We start from the raw sequence: 21,212 nt of genomic DNA, 5'->3' as shown, positions 1-21,212 counted from the left end.
GATTAATTGCTGCGTGCGTCTTTCTTGTATTAACATCCCAAATATATTGATAATAACAGTCATTAGTAATTCCCGCAGAGACAGACAGACAGAGGGGGGGCGATGCGGTGAGTTTGTCGCCGCCTTGTGGACGCGGCCGGTACTGTCGCTGTTTAACGAGGTAATGTTTTTTCTCGCAGCAGCAGTGTGAGGATAACAAGCCAGCGGATCTGAGCTGCGGTTAAAAGCGCTTGTCAACCGACCGACCAACCGACGGCTGATAAGCTGAAAACATTTCTCAACACGAATTTCTTGTTTTTAAAAAGCAGCAGCGACGAAGATTTGTACGTGTGTGTGTGTGTGTTTGTTTATCTTCACGGGACGGGAGTTTGTCCGAGGATTAACACACCAGACTCGGCTGAAAGAAGCGGCTGCGATAACCGATTTTTAAAGAGTTCAAATTGTTGGATTATTCTTCCTTTTGCTTCATTTGTTGAGGATTTTTTTTTTTCTTTTGCTCTCTTGTTTGTTGTCTGATGATTTGAGCGTTGGACAAAGTGTGGATACAGACCGAGCGGACACTTGTTGAAACATTTTTAAACCGAGCGAACCGTTTTTTTTCACCAACCGCCAGTGCGCGAGCTCTGCTAACGTCGCTAAATTAAAACAAAACAGCTGCTACTACAACTTTCTCTTGACAACAAGCGCCACATATTTTCTGGATTACCCTCCCCGTGTGTGTGTCTGTGTAAATGTTGGCCGGTGTCGAGCGTCTGCGAGTCGGCAAAGTGCGTCGAGAGATGGCACTGACAGCAGCTTAGCTTCGGTTTAGCTTAGCTTTAGCGGCTAACGCGATGCTAGCGTCGGATTCAAACAAGTGGTCCGCTTTAAAAAAAGAAAAAAATGTCAAAATGAAGTCGTTTAACTTCTTGTAACCGACGCGCCGGCTTTTAAAATGAGTTGTTAGACTCAGTCGGATGAGTTGCAAATGTTTTAATTGATTCGACAACTTTTTTTTTGTTTTGTTTTTGTAAACATTAGCTTAGCCACTGCTAGCTCATACTCTGAATTAACTCTATGGCTTTAACGGAGACACTTTGAAGATTAAAACAACTACCAGCAACACCTTTCCACTCCTCTTTAAAAAAAAAAAAAGTAGCTGAAGTTTTGTTAGAAACACTGCGGCCCGCACCATGTCCGGCTCCCCGGGCACAGGTGGCTCAAACCCGAGGAAGTTCAGCGAGAAGATCGCGCTGCACAACCAGAAGCAAGCAGAGGAGACGCGGGCCTTTGAGCAGCTGATGACAGACCTCACTGTTTCCAGGGTGAGTGACACTTCATTTTTACACATGATACAGTTTATTAGTGCACGGATGGGGCTGAGGAGGTGATTACAGACGGAGCATGAGCTGCTTGCTTGTCTTGATTTCCTCACTGAGATTTCTGGTGTTCAACAAGTACTTCTTGTTTCATTCAGCAGAGGCAGACCATGCTCGCCCTGTACGAGAGAGAACATAAACAACAGCTTTTTGTTTTGTCAGACTGGAACTGGGCAAAGTGCATTTTCTTCTGCATCAGAATCAGAAATATTTTGTTAAGTTCAAGTCAACTTAATTGTCAATGCTGCTACATGTACAGGACATACAGAGTATTCATGTCCCGTGCAAACAGCATAAACATGGCATATAAAATATAAGTAAAATATACAAGCTAAGACATCCGTGTGGCAATATAGCACAGTGCAATGTAAACAGATTTATCAGTATAAATATAAATATAGGTATATCTATGGCTCCTGAACGGTAAGTGAGATAGTAAGTGACACTGGAACACTATAGAGGTTGGATAGTAACATCCCAAGAAAAAACTTTAACACTATGCGCTTATAAGATATACAATTTAAGACAGACAGACAGACTTTATTTATCCAGTGCAGCAGCAGCATTACACACAGTGATGATAGACAACATACATATCAAATAGTAAATAAAATATATTGTACAAAAGTATATACAGCAAATTGGCAGTGTTGATTTGGTGCAAAGTAAGGAAGGAGAACTGTGCAGTGACTGTAACTTATGACCTGAGTTTTTAGCTGTTGTTATACAGTGTGATGGCATGTGGCAGGAAAGATTTCCTGTATCTGTAGCAGCCCGTGGGAGAAGCTGCTCCGCTGTCTGTTAACACTATATACACAGGTATAAATAACAGGTAAATAAAAGCTAAGTAACAGTGAACTATACAATATGTATAAAAAGTTTCTCTGGTTTGGGTGCTCTTGTTAGAAATACCCCTGTAAAGACACAGTATGCACGCTGTCACTGTCAGATTTCATGAATTATACCAGTGGTTAAAACCTGAAGTGCACGCCACATCCTGGACACTGTGCAGAGAAGAGGATGGTTCATAATTTGGACACTTGTATTTGTTTTGGGCTGTGCTCCTGTTTACATGTGCCTCAGGTGTCCCTCATGACATGTCGGTTCAGATAAATGAATCAAAGTGTTCTTATTGTAACACTGAGCTCAATGAATTTATGTGTTAGACTTGAGCAGTGCAGGTGTAAACAAGTTTCCTCAAACGTGGCTAATAATAATATTTTTATCAGGAATGTCAATCAATATTAATTTATTAGGTAATGTTTTTTTTTGTTTTTTCAGATTAAGAAATTCATTTGTTAAAATAATCAAAATTCAAGGTGTTCAAATGTCCAAAGATGTGATATCACAGGATATAAAAGTACTAAAACTTCACATTATTATTGAACACTTCTGCAGCTCTATTTACAGTATAACAGAAAGATCCATATGTTGATGAATGACTTGTTTTTTTGTTTTTTTTACACCATTTTTACACCTTTTTTGCACCGAAATACGTCAAAGTCAAGTTAACATGATTGTTTTTGACTGAAAAATAATCTGCAACTCTTTTGATGATTAACAAAAGTCATTAAAAGTACATGAAATTCAAATTTCAGGCCAAGAGCAATAATGCATCGTATGCTCTGCTTCCAGCTTCTCAAACATAACTGTTTGCTGCTCTTCTTTGTCTTCCGTCACTGTAAATATCAGACATCACCCTGGGCACCAGCAACATCATCAGTCGCAGCCCTTAGGGGCTGATCTTCAGCTGGTTATAGGTCCTTGAACTCCTTGAAAGTTTGTGAGTTTGAGTGGTGAAAAAATCAAGGCCTTGAATGGTTCTGAAAATGTATTAATATACATAAATATTATAACACATTGCAAAAGAAGAGAAACTGAAGTTATTTTGAAGCTATTTTTTTGTTATACATAGCTCTCAGTGCTGTAACGGTAACTGTGTTTGAAACTGTGCTTGTGTTGGGTTGTTGAATTTGAATGAATTAGGCCTGGAAAGTAATTGAATTTGATGTTGGAGAAAGTGTGGCAACATTGAGATAATACAGCATGTTGTTTAGAGGAAATGATGGCGACACTGACGATTACAAGGTCAGATATTAGTCGAGTTTGTTAGTGTTAATGACTCCCAGCTGATCCTAGGTCAGACAGGCAGTTACTAGATGAACAAAGTTTACTGTAGTTTGGTCACCGTTCATTCAAGACTCGTCCACAGGTCTCCATTCACCTTTTACTTGGTGCTCCAGATATCTGTTGGATCGGTTCAGAGCAGACAGAGGATTGTCTAAGCTTAACTAGTCACATGCTGCTTTTAAATATATGATATCTTTTCTCCATCTCATGATAATTTCAAGTATATACACTACACATTCCCAGTCATAAAAATAGTGACCTCTGAGAGGATATAAAGGCCCTTTTCATGTCATTCTCATACTATCGGCTCACAATGTGCTCTTTCTATGAGAGCTGGGTCCTGAGCGGCCTGTCAGAAAGGATGTGATTTTGAGGCGACATTGAATGAAGTTTGCCATAAGGTATGAACTGTCTGTGACCCCTGGCGAGACAGAAAAGTCCAGTCAGCGAGCTTGAAGGCTGGCAAACACACTGCCAGCAAACGGCTGGAATTAAAAGTAGCTGCAGGACATAAAGGGCCGAATATGTGACACAGTGTTCATACTAGCTGAATGCACAAACGCTCCAGACGCCTCTCAGCTGTCATATGTGTGTTAGTCTGCATGTTTAATATTTGGTAACAGTGAACATCAGCAGTTAACTACTCGTACTTCCTTAATTAAGTAATAGTACATTCAATATTGGCACACCCAAGAATGTAATATCACGGTTATACAACAGTCCCCAACTTAAATCAAATGTATAATCTTGTAAAATGTTTCATATTTTCGGGCCATTCGCTCTCAAAATAAATATTTTTCTACTACTACTACTAATACTCCAGGAAGAAGTCCGAGCCTTGGCACTTTCTAGTCCCGTCAAAGCTTTCTAGAGATCGTAGAGTTTCTCAAACTGAATAAATACAGCACGTAAAAACACTAAACTTCTTCGCTGGTTCAGCCTTGTTAGATATCTGCTGAAGATATTTTTTTCATGGACAGTTTCAGCTCCTAAGTGAACCTTGCATTTATATTTAAGCTGTTAGTGCTTGTATTTTAGACTCAGCGTACAGCTGATAGAGGATGTCATCCAAACTTTCTAGCATTGCAAAGTCCAAAAGTCAAAATGTGTTGAAAATATCAGGACATGTTTTTATTATATGAAATATTCAGCTTCAGTTTATATTAGTCGACATTTAGTCCTTTTAAAAACAACATTTTGCACACAAACAATGTATACACCTGTATTAACAAGGCACACACCACTGGCTGCAGTTAATGCAGAGTTAAAATGACATTTTGGGGTCTTGCTATGTTAGATTTGAAGGTGTAAAGGCTGCCTCCTCCTCTAAACAATTTGTCATGTTTGTGTGCAGACAAAAATGTATTGCCGGCCAGAACAGAAAAGTATTATGTAACACCATAGTTACTAGACATGAGCTGACAACTGTCGCACCCAAAGGTAAGTCACATTTTCCAAGCCCGTCCCTGAAATCTTGTCATCTTCTCAATCTCCCTGAGAGATCTCTGTCCGTCCTCTGTAAATCTGCTGATAAAATCGAATAAGGTCAGTCTTTGAGATTCAAATTTTGCCCTTTCGGCAGTCTAAAGAAGAATTGACCCTCTGATTTGCCTATTCCTGATCAGGGTTGACGATTGGATCTGTTTACCTTGGCAGAACAAGCCGCCGTCTGTTTTCTGCCAGGTAATCGGTGTGGCATCTCTTGGTAGGGTGCTGCTTTGGAGGCCAAGCTGCCCATTTCCTAGAGCGTGTCCCCTTAACTTGTGTCCCATAAATAGCAAATATCTCTGCTGTGTTTTTATCATTTATTCTGGGTGTATTCAAACATTATTTCTGTGCTTCATTAAACACTGTGGAGAGACTGATTTATCGAGTTGTTTGGCATACAGTGAGAGATGTGTCACGATATGACCTTAATTCCAGCACATCCACATTTTCCTGAGAACATAAATAAGAAGATGACCAAAGATCTGAGTCAGTGCTGAAAAAAGAAAAGCCCTAATCAGCAGTCCTGTCTTTACATGTCCAGAATTCATAACCTCACTGTTGTCTCTTTTTGGTTTTGACTCACAGGTCCAGTTTCAGAAGATCCAGCAGCTTCGTTCGTCTCAGACACGGGCGCCGTACTATGGAGGCTCTCTGCCTAACGTCAATCAGATTGGCAACGCCAGCACTGAATTTCAGGTGGGATATCTCAGTCAAAACACACAGCACCACCATGAACTACTTCCCATCTACGAAGCCTCATCGCAGAGTTTTACAGCTTCATTAACTAATAAATTCCAACTTTTATTTGTTTTTTTTTTACCTGTAACGTTGAACATTGTGTCTCCACCAGTTTAAAGTTTTTTAAGGTGTGTTCAGCTCAGCTGTAACGTGGATGTGTCTTTGTGTCAGTTTGTGTTGTCCTGTGTGGATTTGCAACTTTCCATTGACTTCGTAGGCAGCGTCGCGTTCGGTCTGACCACACAGTGACTTGCCTTTGTTAACAGACCTGAAACAGCACTTTTAAAAATTTGCACAGGTATGTGCGCCTGCACCTCCAACATCCCATTTGCCATGTTACAAAAACTTTATCTGATGGATGGCCCTGCTGGGTTTTAATGATGGAGTGTCAGTCTGAATACAGCCTTGTAGATGTTGCTGCTGCCTGTAAATCAGTTTATTTTGTACTCAAATCTTCCCTTTAAGCATAAGAATGTGAACATGAATATTTTCTTTAAAGCCCTGCTTACCTTGGGATTACCATCTAACAAATTCAAGGCCTTGTTCTTTTTCAAGGCCTGGCCACGATGACCCCTTCTCATCTTGCAAACTTTTTTTTTTTTTTTTTGGGACCACAGCAAGTTTTCAAAGCCCCAATACATCATGCATATATGTACCCTGATGGTTGTCAGCTTCAGCACTTTTAGATTTATTATTATTACATTAATTGTTTATTTTATCAGCATTAAGGTGAATAATAGGCTTCCCTCACAAAAGCCAACAGGTGCTCTGCAGATGTACGGATAAATATTTCATTTAAGCAACAAATATATATATATATATATATATATATATATATATATATATATACACACTGCATAAAAAAATACATTAATGTTAGATGAATCTTGTCCATCAAGCCATTAGCCAAGAAGCCTGATGTTAGTTTTGTTGGCTCAGACATTGTCGAACTTTGTTTATTGTCTCAAATCTTCATATCATTGATGCAACAGTCACTATTTTTGTGATGGCTGACCTCCGCCAGAAAGCATGTTATGTTTAGGGATAAGCATGAGTACTTGAGTACTCATTTGGACGTCTGCATTCGCTCAACACATTTACCCATGCACAGATAGCTTTGAACGCTTTTAGCCACACATCACTCATCTAACATAAAAAAGTGACGTTTGGAAGTTTGTTTTGTTTTTCCCGGGAAAAAAACAGCGAAGTGAACGTGCAGTGCGAGCTGTGCAACTCACAGAACAACCACTTTGATGATTAACCACAAGGAGAAAACAGTGGAGACAGATAACAGACAGCCTGTTATCACCTCATTTGTTAACGTTAACAGTGTTAGAAAGCGCCGTTGTGATGCTACCAGAACAGAGAAGATGGCTGGAGCTGATGGCGTTTGTTGAGCCCGAATACAAGCTACCGTCCCAGCAAAAAACAACTACAACGGGTGTCGATTAGCTCAGTTGGTAGAGCATCCACCCGATGTACGAAGACTCAGCAGCGGCCCAGGGTTTGAATCTCACCTGCGGCCCTTTGCTTCATGTCGTTCCCCATCTCTCTCTCTCCCCACATTCCTGTCTCTCTTCAGCTGTCTCTGTCAAAAATAAAGCTTGAAAAAGGCCAAAAAATATCTTAAAAACAACAACAAGAGTTGAGAAGAGCTAGTCCCTAGTTGTGTTATTTTTTGACAACTAGCAACTGTAAGTTGCAACTGGCTCTCTAGTTTAGGAGCCACTGGTCTACTCTAACTGCAAAAACTCTCTGTACTGGACCTTCAGAAGTGCAAACAAGCCACTCCCAAGAGAGTTAAATAATTTATCTGCTGACTGGAGAAAAAAAATGGAATAAAAGATCAGTGCGTTCGTTCTCAGCACTCCAGTCAGCGCTGTGTATGATCCAACAGTGCTTCTGGGCCTGTATCTGTGTCAGCTCTCCAAGGAGTGGGGCTATGCTTGGATCCAGAGGGTCCAGGTGAAAGTACCCTTGTTACTTAAAAGAATGGCCCTTTGAGGTAGAGCAGTAATTGCAACACTGGGGCCAGATCCCGAAATCAATCCCCACATGCAGGGAGAAATCCCCCCACTCTCATTTATGGAGTCCATTCACCTCCTCTACCGGGAACAAAACCCCACAAACTAAACGGCTTCTAGATTCCACTCGGTGATAACCTTTTTTTTTTAGCCCTAATTAAATGAAACTAATGCAGAGCGAGCTCTGAGCTTACCAAAAAAAAAACTCAACCTGCCCTCCACGTGCACATGACCAACATTCAAATGTGGATCATATATTCAAATTCAGACGTCGTCGTTGTTGACTATATGAGCAGCAGTTAGGGTGTGAACCACTTGGTCTCTGGCAGGTGGTGTGAACGGGGCAGTAAAGAAAGGAAACTACCGAAAGGCAGTGTGTGTTCCACGACAAATCTGTCAAATAAAGCCTTGTTCATCTTCAAAGTGCAACTTAGTTTTCACTTCAGTATACTCTTTCTTTCCTCTGTGTGATTTTATTTACTCTGACTGGTGCTGTGCATCGATTCCAAGTAAATTCACTGGCATTCGAGTGCAGAGATCTTATTTTATTACCTCTGCCAAGGACGTTATGCTTTCTGTGCCGTTGGTTTGTCTCTCAGTAAGAATTCTACCCTGATTTTTATGAAACGTGGTGGATGGGTGCAGCGTAGTCCAAGAGAGAACCCACTAAGGTTTGGACGCCCTTTTCAACCCATTCATCCTTCTCAGTCTTTTGTTGCCCCCGTCCCAGCTTTCTTTGGGAACGAGTCGTAGGACTGACTGCTGAAATATCAGCCGTTTTTGATGAAAGCATTTCACAAGTAAACCCGCAATACATGACCGCATACGCCATGTACGACTGTGTGTCATTACTACAACTACAGGGAGTACAACTTAATTACACCCTTGTGTCTGAAGTGTTAATCAGCAGTCTTTTGTGCTTTGAAGAGCCATCATGACCTAAAAAAAAAAAAATTGAAATGTAGCAGTCAGCCCATGACTGTATAATAGCCTGTGATTATTTCAGTACCATTCAGTACATTGTCACTTTGCTTTATAAAATACTGAAGCATTAGACTTCACTTGAGGCGAATATAATGAATAAAATACTGGTTTGCTAAATGAACAAAATTGGAGCACAATGCTGCAAAATTTGTGATTGTCAGATGACCCTTTTCTTCTCTGCCAACCTGTAGAAAACTGTTATGTCTCTGTCTCCTCCTCAGGGTGGATTTCCGTCAGGGTTGGACTCAGTCAGAGGGACCCGCCATCACGGATTGGTCGAGAGGGTCCACAGGGACCGCAACCGCATCAACTCTCCCCATCGCCGACCCATCGACAAGCATGGACGGCAGATATCCTTCCAAGCCTAAAATCATTGACAGTAGGAGGTTTCAAAGACTGAATCGGTCGTGGTTTCTGGGTGGTTAGTTTTCATTGTTGTTGTTTTTTTTTTATGGTGGTTTGCGTTTGTGGTGTGGCGTCATACATGACGACACTTCCAAGTGTAGGCAGCTGTTTTGTAGCCTCAGAAGCAGAATTAGTCATTATGCTAATGAGGAATGTGACGTGCGCTTTACTTATGCACATTAAACTTTGACAATAGGATATTGTCAGCACACTCAGGTTGTGTAATCATGTGTGTGTTTTACACTTAAGCATGTAAGCAGATGTGATTTTCTTTTTAAGAGGAAGCTGCCGAAGGGTCCAGCCATTGTAACGGCATGAATAGACAGAATGAGGAATAGAGGAGTGAGTGTGTGCGCTTAAACTTTCAGCTACACCCTGTGAAATCGATTTCCCCAGAGCTTCCTCAGCGTTCTTGTGAGTAAAGGCAGAAAAAAAAAATCTATTTCTATTACAAACTCCACCGCTCGTAGTCATATAGTTAATTCATTCAGTTGCATGAGCCAGATTTCATTACGTAAGCTGCTCCCATTCACAGTGTACAGATAATCGCCATGAATATCGTCACCAGTCAGCTGTCACATGTGACAGAATCTCATGTAGCATACATTAGAGACGTGAACAAGTGGCTTAAATATCTTTTATTTTGGAAATACCGGCCAAAATGAAAGCTCTGCTTCCAAATGTATCTTTGCATTTGGGCTACACTTAAGAACAAGTTAATAAAAGCACCTTGAGAATCAAACGTATTCAATTTGAAACGCAGGAAGATCCACATGACTTCTTCCCAACGTGAATAAAACCTCTGTGTACAGTCCTTAATTGTAACTCTAAACATGATCCCACAAAAGCAAGGCGCATGTCTTGCAAACTACAGTGTGGTGTCTCCTCTCTTGCATCATAATGTTATTAATATTGTATGTTTTGTAAGGAAAACATGTTCTTTGTAAATAACATATAGTTAATTCATGGGATAGTTTGTAGTAAAGAGCTACAGGACGTTGATTTCCTGCTTTGGATTTGCACCAAACATGTCGCATTTACATGAAACACCAGTTGATACGCCGCCCCCGCTTCATCGTGTTTTAGTAAGTAGATCTGTTTATTTCCTGCCTCGGGATGATTCACTGACCTGTCACTATGTTGTGCGATAGCTTTGTCCTGCGTCCCAGCAAGTGATGTCATGCCAGCGTATATTTCTGTGGAGAACAATCAGAACAGATGCATAATGAAATGGTCATTAGGACGTGTGCAGTGCAGTCGACGAAAATAGCTTTGCACAAGTCAGACATTGTTGAAGAAACTTGCGTGTTTGTGTAGAGTCATGCGTTTTCTGTACATGTACAAGGAGCCAAATTGAGAGAGAAGTTTAAATTTAGTTGAACCAGTAAAGCAACAAACGTTTGAGAGGCTCTTTTAAAGGGTTTCTGGCTGATCAACAGCATAATTTAGATGTATTCAGACAATATAAGCAAGCTCTGCGGTTTGTCTTCAATTATCTTGTTTATATGTGTCGTAATTTAGAGCACACTATAATGTATACAGCCCTGGTGGAGGCACTCCTATAAAAGTCATCTGCACTCGCGAGTATCAAAAAAGAAAAGAGAAACAGTCGGCCCATTTGTCTCCACACGTGCATGCTGTCCGTGCATGTGTCCCGTATACGTAGAGGCAGTGTGGTCAAAATGGTGTAAAGGTCACTGGTGAAAGAGATTGTTGGTGTTGTTGCAGCCAAAACATACAGAACTGTCTCTAGTGTATTTAATGTGTTAAGTCAGGCTTTAATCCTGTCCAGTTTGAGCAGCCTTGTGTGTTACAGTGGAGGTCAGAGAGTAGGTAGTAAAATAATACGTGCAGAAATATACTGTATAAAGCTTAATCCTAATCAATATGGCTGAGGATCAATTGGACGTCAATATGTTTTGGGGTTTCTTGCACCAAATACCTGTTCAGTCTCATTGTCTTGTTTTATTGTTTGATTTTACAGATTTTTCACTGTTGTATGGAGGCAAAATCCTTGTTTTGCTTCTTGTCATCAGACTTTTAAAATTCAAAAGCTCAAGTTATAGAAAAAGTTATGTTTTCTATTGATATCTAAACTCAAAAATAGAGTGTCCACTGAGAATCAATTGAGCCTGGCAGCTCCAAATGAGACCGTCATCTTGTCTGGAGAGTGGTTTAAATGATGGTGATGATGACAGAGAGCAGTGCAGTGTGCAGTGCGGTTTGTGGCTCTGGCTTATCCAAGCATAATGCCAGATTTTTAAGAAAAATGGGAAGGTGGTTTGTGGCTCTGATTGGTTAAAGAAGCAAAGGGCGTCTTTTTAAAAAAAAATCATATCCCAACTTTACAGTCGTTGCTTGTGTAGTAGTGTGTCCTCATACTTGAATTGCAATGTAAGCGTGCCACCTACAGTTTGGGGTTGACCCCAGCGTTGTACGTTGAATGGTGTGAAGAGCTCAGGAAGCAGTGAAATAACCAGTTTGACAGGGTTGTTCCCGTCCCTCGTCTGTGTCTAAGGAAACCACAATAGTGTCCTTTCCACTTTGTTGTATTGTGTATATTTGAAGGGGCTTATCCCGTGTTTTGTGTTGGGGGTGATGAGTGATTGCAGGGCTCCAGCTCTCTGTAAATCTGTCTGTCTGCTGATAATAATTTGTCCAAGGCCTAAACAGATGCTGTGTGGAGCATTGGTCGGCCTTGTGTGGCACCAAATCTCTGCTTTAATTTGTTTTTTTGTGATCGGTCACCCCCTCTCTAATCAACTAACCCAGACGGGAGACTGTTTCTACAGCAGAGCAGCTCGACTTACAAACACCACAAGAGTGAGTGTCGGCAAGACGAAACACCACCCTTCTGAAGTCCTGCCCTCTCGCTGACAATGCCAGGAACTCCCTCTGCATTGAGTAGTAAATCAAATAATGGTGTCATTGTTTCATTAAGTATTTGAAAAAGGCAGCTCTATTGTTCACACTTGTCTTTCAAAGAAACAGGACTTTGATGAGGATGTGTGTGCAATATGAATGCCTTCTTTTCTTTTTGAACATGTTAGACTGCTATCCATTGAGATTGTGTGGCATGCATTGCCATAGAAATCTTCCATATTTAAATTTTTAATGCACAAAGTCACGGTGAACTATTATACTTTGGAGTTCAAGTCAGAAATGTGCTGTATTATTGCTCATACGTAAAACTTTTGTGTGTTGTTCCAATAATGTCCTTGACTAAATCTACATAGAGAGCTCTCCCTATGGAGCTGTGTACCTGTCCCCACCTCTGGACAACAACTGGAGAAGGTGAGTACACATCTGTCGCTGTGACAGAATGCTTATTGTCTTCTCTTCTTCCTCTAACTAGATTATTGTACAACAGGAACTGTTTCCTCTTGCCAGTCTGTTTCCTGTATCGAGCCACTCTCTACCTACTAGTATTGTCTTTCTGCATCCAGGCACCATCCGCCACGATCAAACACAAATCTGAAATGTGTCAGTGGATGTTCAGAGCAGAGATGTTCGGCGTCTTTGTTTCTGCACAAATATTTCACGTTTCACGATGCTGCGTCAGCCCTGGGAGGGCTGCATCTACCTAAAGGTGTTTGACAGGTAGCCTTTTGCTTTAAAGGTCATGCCCAACAGCAGTCCTACTGTGTTTTTCTTTTTTTATGTTGTCACAGCACCGCTGCCCTGTGGCGCAGAATCTCCCAACTTGGCACAAACTCAACAGCAGTACCTGCTGGAAAAAACAATGCCACACACACTCGCTGGCCTTGACATAAGCTTACAACATCCCTTTTTTTTCCAGCTCTGGTTATGCCCACGTCAAGCAGCCAGTGCTCTGGTCGACAGCTTTTCCTCAGTGTTTACAAGGGAGTGAATTATGGCCCTGTGATAAAAAAGCTGAGCCAAGCTCCTCCTCCCCCTCCTCCCCACTCACTCTCTTTCGCTCTTGCTCTGTCTCCACACTTGTGGTTTGTATGCCGGCTTGGCCAGCTGCCAATCACCCTGCCTCGTCTTCTTCTTGCACAGAGCCGACGCAGACGTTCGCCAGGCTCCGTGTTGAGCGTACTATAACAGCTTGTACTGTAGAATTGAATAAGGCCCACGCCCTCTTGTCATTGTTGACAGCACAAAACAGGTTGGCTGACAAACGTCCTCAAGGAGCAACCAGACGTCAGTGCTGCTCTCAGAGTGGGTGTGTTGGTGGGAGAGCCATGTGGCACAAAAGCACCGAACACAGGCTCTCACATTTAATTTCCGCGGCACAGACTGTTTCTCAATGAAACTTTGAGCATCATGTCATCTGAACTTCAGTTAGAGTATTAAAAAAAACAGCCATTTTCATTTAATTAAATAATTACATTTCTGTCATGAAGACATATGCAGGCTTGTTTAGCAGACCTATCATTCATATTTGTGTTGCTGTAAAGTGATAGACCACAGCAGTTTCTGACTGTTATTTTCCATTGATAGCCATTCATGCTCAAGCTGTTAAGTTACAATCTCCCTGCCAGGTTATATAACTAAAAAGTACTTTCACGTAACCAATGCGAGGTGGCGTAACATTTATTTCTACTTTTGTTCTACTTGTGCTCATCTCTCCACCGATAGTCCTGCGTGTGTGATTGGCATCAGCTCTTTCAAGTCTCTGCAGGCCAAGCCAAGCCGCCTGCTCCAACCTGCAGCAGATTGTTGTCACAGTGTGTAACAGGGATAAACCCCTTCCGCACTGAATTTTGGCCCATTCTCTGTCACGGGCAGAGATGTTGAAGTTTGCACTCATTCTACTGGCTGAGTCAGAAAGCTTGGAGAGTGCTCAAACCTATTTTCCTTCATGTCCACTTACCAAACCACACATTTTAGTCTTCTGGGTTGCTTTCTAGTGTCGATTACGTATAGTTGAGTTAGAGGTGTCCAACTTCTGAAGGTCCAGCCGATGCAAACATCGCTGCTCCCAGGTTCTCATTTCAAGTAACTCACCTTGCTCCTGCTATGCAAACGCTGGCTTGTAAACGCTCCTGAAACTTTGCCTATCTGGATCTGGCAGGATGTCACAAGTAAATTAGATTTTTACGACTCGTGGTTGAGTTAGACTTGGGTTTCACAGAGCTTGTGAAAGAGCAGAATGAAACAAGAAGACGGAGATGAATGTTACATAGAGGTAGGAGGATACAACACAGAACAGATGAGGCAAGAATTTTTACATTTCTAACACCTTGTGCTAATATTCGAAGATTTCCCCTGAAGGATTGGACTGATGCATCATCATATCACACCAAGGCAGCAGCATCATCATTCAAAAACAGGATGTCGGTGCATATTCTCTTGCAATTTTGGCATACAAAATATGTCGCAATTCACTTTTCGAAGTTTGACAGCTGCATAATTTCCATTCCCGGATCTCTACGATGTAAATATGTAATTTTCAGTCGCTTGCACAACTTGTGAGTTGTCATGTAACGTTTTATGAACATCTTGCATCCAGAAGCAAAATTGCATCGCTTATCAGAGCTTTATACTCGAGACAGATGTTTCCATTGCAACCTGGTAATTTCACAAATTCTCTCATGACTAATGTCATTTCAACAGCGATATTTCGCAAGTGTCCTTGTCCTGTACATGCACATGAGTACATACGCTTGTGTGTGTTTTTTGCACAATCAGTGTTGTGTTTTAAAAAACACATTGTTGGTGGGGAAATGGGAAATCAGAGTCTGGACTGAAGTCTATCCAGATTAGGGTGGCTCTTCCGCCAGTCGATTGTTTGGAAATCCCATTGAAGAAAATTCCCTTTTGGTTTCTCCTTTACGAGTGATTGTTGTTAATGTGCTCTTAATAAAAAATCAAATGAAACCATTTTGCACAGATCAGTACAGATCAGTGCCTCAGCTTGATATCATCCATGGTAATGGTCTGATGCTCTTGTGTTGTTGCAGTGAGAGACAGATTCCCTGCTTGTCCGTCTCAGGGGAGAGTGGGGCGGTAAGTGTTTACAACGCCAACCACATCTGCACTGCATTACCGTCAGTCAGCTCTGGAGAAGAGCCACACAGCTCTTTAACTGTTTCAGCGCTTTAACTACCACAACAGTGATCAGCACAACTCTCTCTGGTCCCTTGTTCTCAGTCGTTATTGAGCTGATGTTGTTTCGGGTGTAGCTGCGTTATATTTTTAATGCTGCGTGTTTGTATTGAGATGACTCATGCCAAGCTTCCTGGCCTCTTTTTTAGATCAAGACTTGGAGGCGGTGGGCCAGTGCTAAGGGATTGTCCGGCATGACAGAAATGCAGGGGAACAGAGCTGTTCACATAGCCTTTAACCGCTCCTTGACCAGCAATCTGGCCAGTAGATTTTATCATCTATCTGGATTTGGTGAAGCTTCTTTGTATTGTTGTATTCACAATTTGTCTTACTCAAAGCATAGTGCTTGTTCAGAAATGTAGCGTGACGATGTTACTGCACGCTGGTGTTCTTGGAAGAGGATTTTTATTTATTTATTGGTTCCTGCCGTCGTCAGGCATCAGACCTGAGCACAGCCCTGCATGCGTCCCGTCGGAGACCATCTGTTTCAGGGTCAGAGCCTTGATCCAGTCCCACGCCCTCCTTCCCCTCCATGCACCCATCTTTGGTCTGCTATTCCTGTACCAGCCTCTCTCGGGATGAAATCTCAGAACAAGCTCCCAGTAGATTGCTCTGTAGGAAAAAGGCTTTCCAGTGCAGAGATCTTAAAATGTCCTCGATGGGAGATGTGTTGTGGTTATTCTAGAGGGGTTTTATCCTCCATCTAGGTGGTCTGTTTGCTGCAATCCTATTTAAAAAGGGTTTCTGCCTATAAATACCAATAGTTTCTCACCACATCGTGAACTCTGTGCCCTTAAAAATCTTCAAAAATCAGACTCTCCAGGTTGTTGATCAAAAGCAGTGGTCATCAGATGTTAAAAGCCGGATATACACAACCATCCTGGAGTAATATTAGGCTGAGTTGACCATCCGTCTGGATGTTTGTGTTTTATCTTTAACACTGCACAGTTTTGGCTGATTAAAGTGGCTGAGCCTGAGATGCAATAACCGCTTCAACTTACAGAGATTCTGTAGAGCTTCATGATGGACAAATGGCTTTACCTGTTGTTCACATTAGTGGTTAGTTACTTGAGCAGCTACAAACTGTAGTCTATGTGTCCACCTGTAAAATCGCAGAGAGTTGAATCACAAAAAAAGAAGACCTGAAGTGTAACATTCCCTTAGAACCAATAAAGTTATTTCTCTGTGAACTTAAAGAGTAGTTCTGAGTCCTGAAGTTCCTGTATTCATGGGTGTGCCCAGCCGTGCTGTGCCTGGATAGGATGACCAATTAAAGATCTCTGCGATGATCTTACGTCCACTCCCCATGTAAAGTAGGAGAAACGTTCAGGGCAGTCTGAAACCTGAGCTAGGACAACGTTTACATATGTTTACCTCATAAATTGAAACGTGGCCAAGCTTTAAGATCTTACACATTTAGTGACGCAGTGTCAAAAACAGCATTAAATATAATACATCAAGTATAATACAAGGCCTCCCTCCTGCCAATGTTAGTGTTTTATGTTCTGGTGTTGCTGTACCTCCTTGTATTTAGGGCGACCATTGCACAGTAAAAGTCTTTTCAAACATGAGGCCATTGACACGCCTCGTTATCCATTTTCGTTGAGAGACGAGCAGGCAGGTAGAGGTAGGGAGGCATTGACAATCTGACGGGAGTGATGCCATTAAACTGTCAGTCGCACTCGTCATGTGCACACACCCACCTGCAGAACTGATATTTTATCTACGTGATGCACACGTAGTCAGGCACTGACTGCCATGGATGGCTTCCTGACCTATGTAACTTTTTTAAACAGTTATCGGGTCATAAACCGAACATAATATGTTGTTACTGTAAATAAAATACCATTTTATCATCTGGTTTTTCTTCCTCATGGAGTTCGTTTGTTTGTTTTCTTTACAACCTGTCTAATGAACTGACCTCATGTCGTTTTTTGACCTGTTTGACTTCATTCTAGAGATGTCACTGTGTTCCCAGCGATTGTTTTGACTACAGCGTTATCCTAACCAAAAGAAATGCTAGCCACAACTATGAAATAAAGTTTCATAAGTAAACTAAATCTCTAAACCTGTGTGCCACAAAAGTTTTCAGACAAAGAGATGACCATTTTAATTCTTAAACTCAAGCTGAAAAAACAAGAAAATTATGTGTCACTTGTATTTTTAGAAGTTGTACCAGTTTAGAAAAAAAAAAAACAGCAGTGGTTGCTCTTCATGTACTTTCAGCCTAAGGAAGAGTCGAGACCCCTTTTTGCTGAATGCTTTAGAAAAATCCACTTAGTCACCGTTCCCACTCAGGCTTCGACAATGACCCTTCACATCCATTTACGTCGTCTCTCTCTCTCTCTCTCTCTTTCTCTCTCTCTCTCTCTCTCTCTCTCTCTCTCTCTCTCTCTCTCTCTCTCGATATGGAAGGAACAGCTTGTAACTGCTCTCAGCTGCAGGTTTATAAACCTGGCTCACAGTCGTTCTTCTCGTTAGCACTCCTGTCTTTTGTTTGTCTTCAGTTTTTCCGTCTCATCTGTCTTCACTCAGCTTTTATTTTAGCCCGTCTTCCCATTTTCCAATACGGTATTGTGCTGTATCTGAGTGTTTTCCAGGGTCTTTCTTCCTTCCACACGTGAGCCAACACACTCATCGTATTTTATTTTTTTTACCAATATTTTTTCTCTTCTTCTACAACCAGGAGCCTGGGGTCTCTTCTTTCACCCAGTAAATTTGTCTGTCATTCTTTTCCTCTATCTCTGTTTGAAGGGAACAGCAGCCATGGACTGAGGAAAAACGGCCTGGGTTTAGATTAATATCACAACTCAACAGGTGACCCTTGACCCCCTCTCTCCTCTCCCCTCCCCACTCTCTCTCTTTTTTCCCATCAATCTATCTTTGCCGCTTTATCCATCGCTCACACAGAGGCCAACAATTCTGTCCTTTGTCTTCTTGCAATCTCTCCTGACTACGTCCTGGTTTCTATCCTTTTCGTAAATCTCTGCCTGATTTGTAACATCTCAATAATCCCTTCTTTTCTTCCTTTGAAGCACTGAGATAGAGGGCTACAAAATCTCAGCTAACGACTGTCACGGTTGATTTATTATTTTTTTTTCTCTTGTAGTTTTCCACTCATCTTTCCAGTATGGAATTTCTGAAACATTAATCAGTAGTTTCTCTCTCTTACTAACCCAGCTTTAGGACTCACGGCTCCTTCGCAGTCTAACATCGAGGCTCCTTCCTTTCAGCCTTTTTTTTTTTGCATCCTTGTATTGTATTTGTATTGTTTTTGATCTCTCTGTGAGAAGTTTTCACATGGGCTGTAGACTGTAGAGACACAGACAGGTTGTGATTACATCCTCAAACTCGCTTTGTTCTGAAACATTTAAAATAGCAGCTGTACTTATTGTGAAGGAAATCTGAGAAGTTTCTTTTTTGTTGTTGAAGTATTTTGGGATTATTTGCTATCTTACCAAGACTTGGATAAAAACCATTTGCATAAAACCAGATGCTGGTAGGCAACAGTACATCCAAGAGTCAGCTGAGTTTACAAAGTGACGCAGCCGGTAGCTTCACTGTAAGGACAACAGGACTTCTGAATCGCTGTGCTGTCTCTGTGCCCAGCTGGAAAGTAAAGGCTTCAGTGCAAGAGCTAACGGCGTGTCAAACAAGTTTTAAAATATATTTTAAATACACATACAGAGTGCAAGCATAAATTTCTATATCATTTTAATACCTTACATTAAAGAATATAATCCCTTTTTCTATTATTCCTACTGATGGCCTAAATACAAGCAGGTATATAAAAACTAGGGATGGGCATTTTAAGTAATTTCCATTTATAAAAACCAATAAAAATAGGGTCTTAAATTAATCAACATGAAGAAAAGAAAGCCACCATGACCGGTAGGCGTAGCTAAACAGTTACTTTTGTTTTGTTCGACACTTTGCAGATCGACACTCAGTTTCAGCAAATTTCCTCACACATCTTCTCCACTCTTCGATCTGTTTGTTTTACGAAAAACAAGATTCATGTCACACAGCTTGCACTGCACATTCATTTTGTCTACTTGCCATTCTGCCTGTAACGTTAGATGAGTGATGTGTGACTGAAAGTGTTGAACTCTATCAGCAGGTTTTCCTGCGAGTACGTATATGTTGAATAAATACTAATGCCCAAATGAGTATTAAAGTTCTCATGCCCATCCCTTTCATGAAATCTAGACTAAATAAAGAAAAAGTAAACAAGACTGCAACTCTGTGTTTTTGATACTGAACATTTATAATGCTTGATATCTCAACCACTTGTTAAGCTAAGTGGAACACAAAGATAAAAATGAGATTGACTCTTAAAGACTCACAAAATTCTCACATTTCCTAAATGTCAGTATTCTCAAAAGTCTGTGTAAAGTATAAAGAATAAATGTGTCTTTAGTTTGTCAGTGTTAAGTGACAAACTCAAGACACAGTTATTAACCACCCAGACAAATTTGAAAGATTGAAAATATCGACAAGTTTATGAAATTAGGTGTCAAAATCAGTTAAAATGAATTCTCAGCTCCAGGACTGTAGGGGCGTGTCCTCTGAATGTGCTGAAGCCAGTTTGAAGCGACTGAAATGTGTCAGATGAGTTCAGAAAATGACACGACTAACTTTGAAACACTGAGATGAATTCATCTCTATCTCTCTGCTCAAGGTGGCCTCAGCGTGTCATCGAGCCATTCTTTAAGGACCGCCCACAAAAATCCTGAGACTGAAAACTGGTGAAAAACTGTTTTGAACCTCTTAACTCCACATTTCTTTTTCACGTGTTTTCAGCTATTTTCCAACATATTTAATGTGTTTTGAAAGAAATCTCAGAACTAGCTTTACACAGACTTTAAAGATGACCTGTTTAAGCTATAAAAACTTAAAGTTATCAACGTGTGTATATTAAATACATGATAAAACTCAAAATAGCTGCTCCAGGGTAATGAAATAGTGACCATATTTCGACCTTGCTGTTTAATATAACATGGTGAATTTATTTCATTATATTATTCCATTTATATTTCATTTAATCTAAAAAACAAAACAAAACATGCAAACTGTTCAGACAATCTGGCTGGTGCTGTTTCTTTTTTTTTATTAATTTTTTTTTAATTTACTCTAAATATACATTTACTTTTTACCTGACATAAATCCATCAGTTACCTTTTACATCTGCCCAGACAACCAAACTATATTTAGGCCAATTCTGTCCACCATAAACCCCCAAAAGAAAAAACAAATGAGAGAAGCCACTGAGGCTTAATGGATAGCACTAGAGAAAGCTCGTAGCTGGAGTAATATAGGACTCAGGGGTTTGTGTGGGTTGGCTCATGCATGTGTTTATAAGAGCCTGGTACAAGTGAAAAGTCAAACATGTGAGTGTGGTAAATAATACAACAAAGAAGAGGCGGATTTCAAATCAATCTCTTGTTACTGTGAACTGAAAATCTATCCTGAAAAACTATACCAGCCCTGTCAAAGAAATCGGAAGATAATATTCCTAAACTGTGTGAAAGATATTTCTTCAGAGGCGCAGAGGTATCAATTTCATGTATTTCCGTGTATCAATATACACTCAACAAAAACACAAACGCAACTTCTGTGCACACAAAAGGTTTATACCTCTCGAATTATGTCCACAGATTTGTTAGAATCCATGTCATCGTGCACTTCTCTTTTGCCAAAATAATCCATCCACCTGACAGGCGTGTGGCGTATCAAAATGCTGATTAAACAGCATGACCCTGACACAGGTGTGCCTTGGCAAGTTCTCGATGCCTTTGTTGGAATATGAGGCTAAGCCAATGAGACTGGAAATGACTGTTCCCGATGTGACATAGCCAAAGTTCTGCGCTTCATAAAAGTCATTTTCAAGGTGAAGCTGCACATTTTAGAGCGCCATTTTATTGTGACCAATGGCATTTGGGGGAAATTAACCGTTTGTGTGCAGAGAAGCAGAAACGCTCATTTCTATAATGTGCTTTAAGGTGATCTT

At 40.9% G+C, this 21,212-nt stretch overlaps 1 protein-coding gene across 4 annotated transcripts in view; it reads left to right on the top strand.

The window, feature by feature from the left end:
* The window catches only part of crtc3 (CREB regulated transcription coactivator 3), a 33,540-nt gene continuing 12,328 nt past the window's right edge, over positions 1-21,212 (top strand). The window contains exons 1-5 of one of the 4 annotated variants that reach the window (XM_019257125.2): positions 1-1,304; positions 5,562-5,672; positions 8,944-9,072; positions 12,360-12,421; positions 17,957-18,019. In XM_019257125.2, coding sequence (XP_019112670.1) covers positions 1,173-1,304; positions 5,562-5,672; positions 8,944-9,072; positions 12,360-12,421; positions 17,957-18,019 — 497 coding nt within the window. In that variant the 5' untranslated portion in view covers positions 1-1,172. The remainder of the gene's footprint in view (positions 1,305-5,561; positions 5,673-8,943; positions 9,073-12,359; positions 12,422-17,956; positions 18,020-21,212) is intronic. The other 3 variants (XM_019257126.2, XM_019257127.2, XM_019257128.2) reach the window with 3 other exon arrangements.

This window comes from Larimichthys crocea, chromosome VIII, assembly GCF_000972845.2.
Source record: "Larimichthys crocea isolate SSNF chromosome VIII, L_crocea_2.0, whole genome shotgun sequence".
In the NCBI taxonomy this organism is placed as follows: Eukaryota; Metazoa; Chordata; class Actinopteri; family Sciaenidae; genus Larimichthys; species Larimichthys crocea.
Note: the sequence above shows the minus strand (reverse complement) of the source record. Positions and strands in the feature narration are given on the sequence as shown.